This window comes from Cephus cinctus, unplaced genomic scaffold (genome assembly GCF_000341935.2).
Source record: "Cephus cinctus unplaced genomic scaffold, Ccin1 Ccin1_scaffold0215, whole genome shotgun sequence".
In the NCBI taxonomy this organism is placed as follows: Eukaryota; Metazoa; Arthropoda; class Insecta; order Hymenoptera; family Cephidae; genus Cephus; species Cephus cinctus.
Window position 1 is genome coordinate 2,899,500 of NW_014332933.1, and position 12,206 is coordinate 2,911,705.

The window sequence follows — 12,206 nt, forward strand, 5'->3', positions numbered from 1 at the left end:
GGGGGGGGGGTCCTTCATTTTTGAAACAACCATTTTGTGAGATTATAATGATCGATTGGGCTGTTGGATGAATATGAAATGTTTTTTGAAAAAAAGTTTTTTAAGGGACGTCCAAGGGGATGCTATCCGTCATCCCTTATCCGTATGACGCAGGCTTGTCTCTTTCTAATTGTATCAGCCCTTGAAAATTGTACTTTCACGTCTTAGCGTCCGTCCTTGCAGCTTGATTCTAACGGGTGAGCAAAAAATAGGTTATACGCAAATTTGGACAATCATATACCCCGTTATAGTTGAATCTGAATTCGTCTCGATTCCGTGTTTCGCCGATGCTTCGCGAAGCAGTCGCTGCTAATATTGGCCTTTTTCCCGATATTTCCAGCCGATTAAAGACCATAGTGCTTCTGGTAGGACAGACCGAGGAGTACGGGAAAATAAATGAAAAAGGTGGGGGCAGTGACAGCTGACTGACATGTTGACATACGACGGCTAGTTATAACATATGTCTTTTAGGAGCGTACGTATCTCTATATGAGCGTATATATATGTGTATATATATGTTAAGGTTTTATCTGGATTACCAATAGGGATGACCTCGCGAGGTCATCTCTTAACTAATCTCTATGACGATCTTATCTCGGTATCTGTCCATCCTGTATTATTTTGACAGGCAAGAAAAAAAAAAGGAAGAAGAAGAAAAGTCGAGCCTCGTTAACTTCTTGGCCCGTCAAAAACTCATTGGCCCCGTGTTGAGTCGTTAGGGCTTGTCAGGTTGGCACGAACTTATATCGGTGTAATAATTCCCCAAGAATTCATACACGGACAGTCGCCTTACGAAATATGGCGTTCAAAGTGGTTCCACAGTTTAGTAACTTTCTAGGGGAATTAGTAACGGCGACTGACCTACATATGTATCTTACAGTAGATTTATCCCCTGGCCGGTCAGACGTTTTAGCTCTGTTTACACGATCTAAGATGAGGTGAACGGTCAGTCGTGCTAATCAGGTCGGCCAACCTGACCGTAAACAATGAAACTTTCTACCATAACTGTTGGACTAATCGAAAAAATTTTTTAACTATCTTTCATTAGCAATATAATTTAAAATGAATTTTTTTTTTATTCTAAAAAAAAATTCCTAGTCACCAAATTGTCAGTCCGCGATCAGTCGATGTCAGAAATCGATTTCCCACGTCTGACTAGTAACATACCTTATTCACTATAGTCAGACAGACGACAATGGTCTTTTCAACGGTTGGCAATAATTCCCTAGGCATATACTTTCCATTGATATCCATAAACGTTTGACTATGATTTATACGTAGTTCACGAGCCTTCCATCACGTTCGAGGAACGTCGTTAAACTTAGTATATATATACGTATACCTCCGCTAAACACATTATCCGTATCAAAGTCGCCATAGTAGTCCGACCATCTTACTATGTATATATATATATATATACCCGCACAATACTTGACGCCAAGTAGAAACTTCCCGTAACCCTAAAGGCCTGGACAAACTTATCCCACAGCCTAGGGACTTTCAGAAGTGTACTCTCTTAGCTAGGGAAGCTTAGCTCGCTACACGCTTTTCATATGGACGAATGGATCATTATACAAGACTGTACACGGTGTACGAATATCACAGACCTTATACCCGGGATTACCCAAGACATTATAGTAACCATATACAAGGCAGAACTTCGTACAATAAAGTGGTATATAAAGTGATCATACTTGTATACAGATATACGTGTCTACTGAAAATAATGAAAACACTCGATATATGAAGTCTTTGAGAATTTCATTTGAACAGCTGTTAAAATTATAATTTTCTATTTTAATAATCATTACGATAAATTGCCATTCACGTAACCTTCGGATATCATGCCTACATCGCGTGACCTTTGTACCTGTTGCAGAGGTGCGTTCTCCGTGGTACGACGATGCGTACAGAAGAGCAGCGGCCTCGAGTTCGCGGCGAAGATCATCAATACTAAAAAGCTTTCGACCAGAGGTGAGTTCGTTGTTTTACGTTTTTGGGTAAATTTTTTCTTTATAATCGCCTCTACGAGACTCGACGTCCTTTCGTTAGAGTCTTATGGACTTTCGTTCGCCGTCGCTAGGGGGCGTCCTGGCGTTCGACTCGAGAAAGACGTCCGTATGTTTGAACTGTGCGCCGAGACGCGTCTGGCGTCTAAAAACGACGCGACGTCGTTGTCATTGTGCCAACATTCCTGGGGGGACCAACAGTTGGCAGTTAGTGTCTACTACGGTCATTGGGTTGGAAAATGTTATTCGCCTTGTTTGTAAAACGATAGCGATACTTTTGTGTGTATATATATATTTTTTTTTGTTATTCAGGACTACCGAACCACCTGAAGATGGTTCTGTTCATTTGATTTTTTAATAATTCACAATAGCAGAACCATCTTCAGGTGGTACAGTGGTATATATCTGGTTGGTGGTATGTATCTGGTTTCAGAATGAACGGTCTGAAGATGGTTTTACCATGAGAATCGAATTGAGCTAACTTCACGTAGCTCTATAGTGTGTATAGGAAGAGGAAGTGATGTATGGGTATAATATGGATGGAATCTGTAAGAGATTAGGGTTTGTATTGTAGGCGGATGTTCGTGGGATGATCGGTGTAAGGATTTGACCTTTGAACCTGTATTTGTAAGCTGAAGTAGAAATAGGTCTATGAAAAAACGCTGGGATTTTGGTGGGTAATCATCTGTATCCTTTTTATCGTGGATTTTCGAGAGAGAGAGGGGGGGGGGGACGGGGTGAATCGGACGGCCATGAGAATCGAATTGAGCTAACTTCACGTAGCTCTATAGTGTGTATAGGAAGAGGAAGTGATGTATGGGTATAATATGGATGGAATCTGTAAGAGATTAGGGTTTGTATTGTAGGCGGATGTTCGTGGGATGATCGGTGTAAGGATTTGACCTTTGAACCTGTATTTGTAAGCTGAAGTAGAAATAGGTCTATGAAAAAACGCTGGGATTTTGGTGGGTAATCATCTGTATCCTTTTTATCGTGGATTTTCGAGAGAGAGGGGGGGGGGGGTACGGGGTGAATCGGACGGTAAGCCAATTTTATTGGCGAATATTTCGAACTCTATGGAAAAGTTTCCTTCTCACTTCCGGTTGGTTGGAATAAGTGAATTTATGAGTCCTACGGCAGGATCGTATCCGACAATTTGATTTCTTCCGTATAAAAGAAAAACGAATTTTTGTAATCACGACCTACGATAGGAATGACGTTTGACCTTTTTTTTTTTTATTCAGGAACAGAATTTTTTCTGAAATTTTGCATATCGCACGTGTCCAAGTTTTCCGTCTACTTGAGAACGAAAATAATATCGAACGAAGCCAAAGGAGCCTTATAATCGAATCAATTAAAATACAATAGCCAACTTATCCGATAAACGGCATCGAGTTACGATTAATCGAATTAGCGGGCAGACGGCAGCAGTTAGGGAATAAGTAAACCCTGAGTGCACTTATGTACAGTACCGTGTAGTATATACCTATATATGTATCAGGAGAATCCATAACTGTATTCTTAATTGTTAAAACGACACGACGAATACACAAGAAGGATAGACACTCCCTGTATAAGCTTGTTTAATTAGAAAGCAATTAAAGTCAAGAAAAAAAGGAGCTCCCATGCCACTGGATGGCCCTATTAACGTTAGAAACGACTAGAGGAGAAAGATATTGTGGGGAAGATAACGGAATGGCGGCCATGTTGTTAAAAAAAATTTCTCAATTCCCCCCTGGCTCTGATGTATTAATCCGAAACGGTTTGACGAATTGATTCGACGTGAAAGAGACTTTAATAATGGGCTACTGTATACAGTGACTGGGTGACAGGTCCCTTGTTTTTATTCGTAGCATAACTATACGTGTATGTACGTATATACGTACCTTGAGTTTGTAAGCAGCAGGCAGAGACTAAGGTTCGTCATAATATATCCAGTTTACATATATAGCTATCAAAACTTCATCACTGGTTCCAATATGGATCTCAGGATGCGATGTCAACCATGTAGTCGAAACGAAGACTATTTGTTTTGCCTTGGTATGGCTGTCAGGCTTAATCGTACGGGACGCGCGGCGGCCATTTGTATATTCGTATAAATATATGCAGCGGTATATATATAGATATGAGTGGACCCGAACGCGCCCGAAAACGACCGAACATAACCGAGCGCGTCGAGTCGTTTATAATTCGAGTGGCTGGTTCGTCTGTGTATTTCCGAAAGGTTTGAAAAGATGATCGCACTTCGGTTTTTATGAACTTTTTTTTTAACGCTTACTCGAAAGGAAGGATTAATTGGTTTTAATTTTTGTTTTTTATTTACACGTTATTGGCTCTTCTTGCCTTCCGAATGCCACTCCTGCCATTCGGGAACGTTGAAAGGAATATCTGTGGGATTGAGGTAAAAAGGATGTCGAGATCAGTTACTTTTAAGTGGACACGATCAACCGGATGCCTTTGCGTTGCTACTGGTTTTGCTAAGGTGACTAGTTTCAGATTTCTTGTCGTACGACTCTTGTCAGTGATAATTGAAATAACGCGTGGATAGTAATTTTACTTCTGGTAAATTCAGTATTTTGTTTTTCTGTTAACTTATAAGTTTTTAGCATTTTCGGAGGATCTCTGTACGCTTCGTTAATGTTTATGGTGTCTTCTTTGAGTCCTGCAACGTTTCCTGCACTTGCCGCGATCCAATTACGTTGGCTCGTCTGCCAGATGGAAAACGCAATAAACCCAATCAACAATTAACAATGGATTCCAAGTCGCAAATGTTAACTCGCGTGCACGCACGTAATGCGAATTCGCGAAATTGACAATTTCACGCGTTCCTCTACTGCGAACTATAAAACATAACCTCGTTTACCGACGCCGACGTTCGTTTCTTTTGTCCAACTGTAATTTCAGGTATTAGGCGCGCGGGTAGCGCGTTTGAATACCCAACGGCGACTGAAGATTGCGTAGGGAGCGTTCGTCAAACAGAAAAAAAAAAGGGTAGACTCTGTATACCTGGGGCTGGCCTAAGCCTTTGTTATGATTTTTTTTATCGCGACATAACCTCACAGAAGCCTTTATTTACCAGCAATTCGGTCGTCCTTGTAGAAGTTTAGTGTTACACAATTTTGAACTACTGGCTCGTAACGGTCATTCAAGATGGCGCGGGTGCAGTTTGTTCAGTACAGAAAAAAGTATAACTAGGATTTAGACCAGACCGCTAACGCCTTTTGTTATGTCTTTCTTTATCATATTTAGGATCACGCGCCTCAAACAGACATAAATCAAACGTTGAGAGAGAAAAAATGAAGAAACAGAATAGATACTAGAGGATATATACAAAGGAAATAGTACGAGCATTAAATAAATAGAAAAACCACAATTGCATTACGTACAGCCATTACGTATTGACTCCCGTCGCCAGGATACTTTATGTAAGCGACACGCGTAAATCTTCCGTAAGTAATTTTTACCTTACATTCGTCTTGTTGCGCAATTTTAAAGCTTCGCGAAACTTCACGGAAAGATATTACGGAGTCAAAGATATTACTGCGCTCATTGTCTGGTGGGTCGGCACAGATGAAATGGCGCATTTTCACGTGCAAAAGGTACCGGATAGATAGTAAGATTACATAGTGGGTTATTTAATGGCTCTGTGGACACATATATATAACACCCTCATTTGGGAATATGTCTGCAATGGAGTGGCTGAGAGACGGTTAAAAAAAATATGGAGGATAATAAATTAATAAACGAAAAAGGAAAATCGTGGGGAATTTTAGCCGTGACCTTGTTCCAGTGACCTGACCTAATCTCCAACTCCTCTCGCTTATTTACTATATATATATATTGATATATTGATATACCCCAGCTAATGTGCATTTACTGCCTATATATATATCGTTTTCGAGTAAATGGAGCTATTCTGTGTCTTTGTATAGGCGCGCCGTGTTCTTGTCGCTACATGCGTACTACCTATGTATGCCTGCTGATATATGAATATAAACTCCATCAGGAACTGTGGCGCTTTCAGAGAGGCTATCCAATTCCGTTCAATTACATTGCTAGGAAGTAGAACGTTCCTCGGCTCGTATCTCCGATCCCTTTCCTATAGTATTTCAATGGACGCGCGGAACGCTTTTTTTTATTTGTTAAATCCAACCATCCGCCATATTGCTCACTGGGAAAACACGTGATAATTTAACATGGAGGATTTTATAATTTCTATTTATTTCGCCACCCGTTATATTTGTACTCTTTTTTTTTTTATCTACAGACATGCTATACCTGTTGGATCCATTTTTAGAACACCGGCAAGAGTATACCGTATGGTTTTGTTGGTAATTTATTCTATTTTGACTTTTGTATTTTTTTTAAATTTTTATCCATACTCGATATGCATATATATATATATATATATATATATATATATTCTAATATGATGATTGTAAATCGGTAGGGAATCTCTTGTTCATTTTGAATATTAATAAGACCTATCAAGAAACCCCTTTAGAATGTCTTAAGAACGATTTGCATTTCTAAATCGAGCCACAAAAGCCAGTTAGATGCTGAGACCCCTGTCAAAATATCACGATTAGATCTTCTAATGCCTCAGAGTTCTACGAGTGCTGCGATGCTTAAGTGACAGAACTATTTTTGACTTTTTTTTATTTTACTGCTGCTGGTTCAGCCATAGGTGACCCGACCCCTATTTTTGGTGGTATGAATTAAAAAAATTTTTTTTTTTCTTTATTTTAACACGTCTCGAATATCTTTACAATTGAATTCCTTTGGTAGGCGGCAATCCTGGCTTCAATCGGAGATGCTTATCGTGCCAATCAATAGGGTCAAGAAAGTCGCTGCTATCGTAAATGTACACAGAGGTAAACCTACCTCAAGAAAGTCGCTCAGTTATTTTTACACCATATATAAGGGTTGCTGGCGTGTACGTACGCTCGCCTCTCCTTCTGGTACGATGGTCTTGCTCGATAACGAGTTTAGCGCAAACAAGCGTGGCTTGTTAGTAGCTACCACAGAGAATCTTCTCCGGAAGCCATTATCATCCCTTACTGATAAGGGTTTGGCATCGCTCCGAATCTTGGGATATATCACGCCCCTGCGATTATAGCCCAATATTTGTTTACGTCGTTTCGCAAGACTTTTTTTTTTTTTAATTTCATCCCTTAATGAATTTCCGCGAATCGTACGAAAGATAGTATTGGTCTTTCGTATAACAGTGTCTTGTAAAATTTTTGGGAAATTTTCTTTTGCCCTTTTCGTATATTAATGTACCTGGGGATGGAAGGAGCTGAACTCGAGTAGTAATGGAGGGTAAGAGGGCGGCCTGGGAACGGGTAGGCATACGTATGTATGACCTGGCGTAATTACCGCTCCAGGCTCCACGTGTGTAACCCAGCAACGAGAAACCACCCTCTTGGAAAATGGCCACTTTGTAAAAACAACCCCTACGCCCGGGGTGAACCTTGAGTGGAAATTCTTGTACGGCAGACTGGATGGCGCTAATCTTTTTTTTTTGTGGAAATTATTATTTCGGGTATATATCAAAGTTAGATTTTTTTTTGTCACGAAAATTTTTTTATTCAATAATCCAACCCTTATTTTTGCGTTATCCGTGGACAAGTGGAAATCAGCCTTTGCAGCTTTTTTCGTATTCGTGAAAGGTGACGAAGTGGCTTAAAAGAATTATGATAATTTTTACAAATTTTTTTTTTCTTTTTTTTTTTCATCATCCCCTTCAAATCCTCGTCCGCTACGCCAAAGAAGACCGAATCTCGCGCGAAGTTATCACGACCTGAAATTTTCCCCCTTATCAGAATTCCCTATCGGTGGTTTAAAGCTTCCCTTGAAAAAGAGCATTTAATCGTGTAACAGGGGTGGCGAGGGGCTTGAAACGAGATACGTGGCCGCGCATATTTTAACCCAGCCATCCGGATGGAATAGGATAGCCAAGCAGACTGGACCCGGTACTTCGGTGTGCCGAGCTGGCAAATGATGGAAAAAGGGTAAGTCGGGTAACTAAGGGGATGAAATAGGGTAAGAAAAAAAAAAAAGAAAAAAAAACCCGAATTAATTTCCTGGAAAAATTGCTGCCCTCCAAGCCCACTATAAAAACGTCGATTATACAAATCGCGAATTCATACCGTTGCTGGACTATACCTTTTTAATAGCCACCCTACTAGAATATATTTTCAAGGACGGACCAGGGGATTGCGCTCCACTTTCGAAATTTTTTAGCACCAGTATTGTAATTTCGTAAATCTTTTCACTTTAAAAAAAAATGCTTCCTTTTACTTTTACACGCTCCCGCGGTCACACCCTTTTCTTCGATTTTGAAATTTCTACTCTATTTTATATTTCACCCTTGAAATTTTCGTACTACCCTTTCGTACCTCGGATACCGTACTTATTATCTGCCTCACATTCCGGCCGGTTATTTCTGCCGTTTAACGTGGCTTTTTAAAGAGCTTTGGTGCTGTTAAACAAAAAGAAACCACCCTGTAATCATGCAAAGTGAACTCTTTTCACTCGTTAATTTTTTTCACTGTGCGACAGCCATCTTGACGTGTATTTTTATTCGCGATTATACCAACATATATATAGGTAAGTTGATTCTTTTTTTACAGTTTTTCAAAAACCAAAATTCACAATTTTTTTTAGTCACTCTTTACACTGTCTGACCCTTTCCAGCATTTTCCACTTGCTCGATCGTTCCTCTGTCTGACTACCCAGCGACACGAACCACGTCTATAGTCCGTTCGTCATAAAACTCCAGACTTTTTATCGTACGCGTCAAGTGCCAGTACAAGATAATATTTTCTGCTTTTAAATACTTTATTAACATTTTTAAATGCCATCACTGGGTATACCTATCCATTACTCAATTAATGTACCACGTTCTACACGCAAAGGCCAACCGCGAAGAATTTCGTCTCTCGGCTTGAAATCACCCGGTGAATTCCAGCTAGAAAAAAAGAAACTACGGAAATACACAACATGGCTGCAGTAGCTTTCACGCGAGAACACCGAGAAACAAGTGAAACGAAATTCCTTTGTTACATATATATATACGTATATATACACATACTCGACATACAGCTACAGTGATAAATGACTAGACGGAATTTATTGGCAAAGTAATTACTGACCTATTACCCAGGTCATCGTGCACAGCATATCTATATACATGACCTTTGATGCCAAAAACAAAAATTTTCAATTATTCAATGATTTCTCATTTCCGGTACCCCCACTTTTCCTACGCCCCATACAGGAAAATTATTTTTTCCAAATTTGACTTTTCGCACATTTTTGTTTACCTGTCGGGTTTGCCATTTTTTTTTGCCATTAGATTTTTTTGCTATGTGCTATAGAATTGTGCTATTTTTTGTGCTATAGAACGATACCTTTCAAGTGGAAAATACCAGGGAAAAGGATTTTGGATGCTGGCAGTTTTTCACTTCCTGTTATAGTAAAATTTTTTTTTCGGACTTCTATATACATACATATATATATATATTTATCGGGTGTAACTACAGCATCATATTTCTTTCATTAAAATTTTTTTCTCCCTTTCCTTTTCTCTCTGTTATTACATCCTGACTATCCCGAATTGCATCTACGCTGATATATGCTAGGGTCCAGGAAGTTAGCCCCCCATAATTCGAAAATTCCGGTTTCGTTGTTTGTTCTGAGTTGTTCTATGTTTGTTCTATATTGTTCCAGAAAAACAAGTTTCTCAATTGAAATTTGTAGCGGTGAGACGAAAAAACAGGTTTTTACCGGAACCCCCCATTTATAGAAAATCAAACTTTTTTTTGTTGTTCCAGGTTGTTCTAGTTGTTCTAAATATTGTTCCAAAATATTAGTACCGCTAACTGAAGAATACTCGAATGAGATCAAAAAAACGATTTCTGCATATAAAGTCGTTCTAGCTTGCGTAGTTCCGATTTCAAATGTTGTTCCTGCTTGTTCTAGGTTCTCCTAGGTTTTTTTAGGTTTTCCTAGGTTTTTGTAGGTTTTCGTAGGTTTACGTAGGTTTTCGTAGGTTTTTGTAGGTTTTCGTAGGTTTTCGTAGGTTTTCCTAGGTTGCTCCAGATTGTTCCAGGATGATCAGGTAGGAAAGACACGTAAAACCAGGGAAACACTGGAAAAGCGGAGGAGGACGAACGCTCTGAGAATAGCATGTAGATATAGGACCATTTCGAATGATTTCCAGGTTGTTCCAGCTTGTTGTAGGTTTTTCTAGGTTGTTTTAGGTTTTTCTAGGTTTTTCTAGGTTTTCCTAGGTTCTGGGTCTATCGATGATTGTTCTAGATTGGTATAGCGATCGGATAATAGCAACTAACTTAGAACAATGTAGAACAAGATTCAAAATCGGAACTATACAATGTAGAACGATTTTATATGTAAAAAACGTTTCCTTTGATCCCATTCGAGTATTCTTCACTTAGCAGTACTAATATTTTGGAACAATATTTAGAACAACTAGAACAACCTGGAACAACAAAAAAAAGTTTGATTTTCTATAAATGGGGGGTTCCGGTAAAAACCTGTTTTTTCGTCTCACCGCTACAAATTTCAATTGAGAAACTTGTTTTTCTGGAACAATATAGAACAAACATAGAACAACTCAGAACAAACAACGAAACCGGAATTTTCGAATTATGGGGGGCTAACGAGAAACTAGTGTTTCTGGAACATTATAGAACAACCTTAGAAAAACCCAGAACAACCAACGGAACCAGAATTTTCCAGTTATGGGGGGCTAACTTCCCAGACCCTATATGCTACCACTCTGGCTCTAACGTGACTAATGTATGTACATAACGTAATGCATGCTTATGACCATTTTCCTGATAGTCCCAGTGGGACGTGTCCCGCGACCCCGAAGACGCGATATATTCTGTGGGAGTTGATGGAAGTTTCATGAACGTGACGTCACGAAGTTCAGTAACGTCGGAGGGGGATGGTTGTCTCGTTATAAAAATTTCACATGAAATTTTACATATTTTATGTGTCCCCTCTTTTACGACGACCGTACACCATATGTATATACTGTGACGGACTGGGCCTCGAAAAAGGGCCCAGGGTCTCGCAAATGCAGCTATCTCAAAACTACGGGAGAGGGGGAGGGAACCGAAGAAAGGGGACACGGTGTAAAATAAAAAGAATATAATTAATAATAAAAATGTCGGTGTACAAAGGAAACAGAAAATAACAGAAATCCAAAAATACGACACTAGCAAATGGTGTCACTCGAGATACGCAAAACTAAACTAGGCACGAAATCAAAGCAGTAACACGCGGGGCTCACGCAGGAGCACGCGTTGTCGTAAGGGACCTTTAAACGGGCTAGTGGGCGAGGGGACTCAGGGGACGGGGGAGCAGGGTATTGGCAAGCAAACTATACTCTATACATGCTATACATACGTTTTTATCCATCCGACTCTCACTTCACGTACTTAGGTAAATTTATTATATATTTATTTTACCTACCGCATATATATGTCGTACACGTGTGCTTTAAGCATATATTTCCGTCTCTGGATACTTTACTCGGTAATGTCGCAGGATGCGTGTATATATAAAACTTTAGGTTTTTGGGTGAGAAAATATGCTGAGGATTTTCAAATTTACGAATTCGACCAAAACGTCCAAAAATTATCGAGGGAAATGTAGAGAAAAATTGCGAACACCGAGGGGAATCTATATGGTGTATATGTTGTCAGGTTGGTAAGTCTTTTCGAAGGTAAACGAAGTTTTGATCCTGTATAAAAGTTGCGGAATGCGATCTCTGATAAAAAGTTGAAACTTCTCCAGTTGGCAACCGTGTATATCTGTATAGCACAGAATTCCGATAATTTGATTTTTCCCGTAAACTTTTTTCCAAGTCAATTAAAAATTTTCCGATCTCGTTACGTCAAAATACAATTATCCGTATATATATATATATTTTTCTTATAATTTTCACAAATTCTCACCGCGCCTCGTGCCACGTTTATTGAAACCTCAAGGGGCGAACTTTTTTTTTTTTTTTTTCTTGCACAAATCAATAAGAAACCCATGACCTATCTCCTCAGTCACATTTTTCTCACGCAATGGCAGCCCTTACGTTTTCATATTTTTTTTTTTTTTTTTTTTTTTCGT

General features: G+C 39.3%; 1 protein-coding gene across 34 annotated transcripts in view; it reads left to right on the plus strand.

Annotated features, from left to right (window-relative positions):
* LOC107265085 (calcium/calmodulin-dependent protein kinase type II alpha chain) overlaps nt 1-12,206 on the plus strand; it is a 90,885-nt gene that overhangs the window by 27,224 nt on the left and 51,455 nt on the right. For all 34 annotated transcript variants that reach the window (XM_025082463.1, XM_025082438.1, XM_025082437.1 and 31 more), the window contains exon 2: nt 1,919-2,013. In XM_025082463.1, the coding sequence (XP_024938231.1) occupies nt 1,919-2,013 (95 nt within the window). The remainder of the gene's footprint in view (nt 1-1,918; nt 2,014-12,206) is intronic.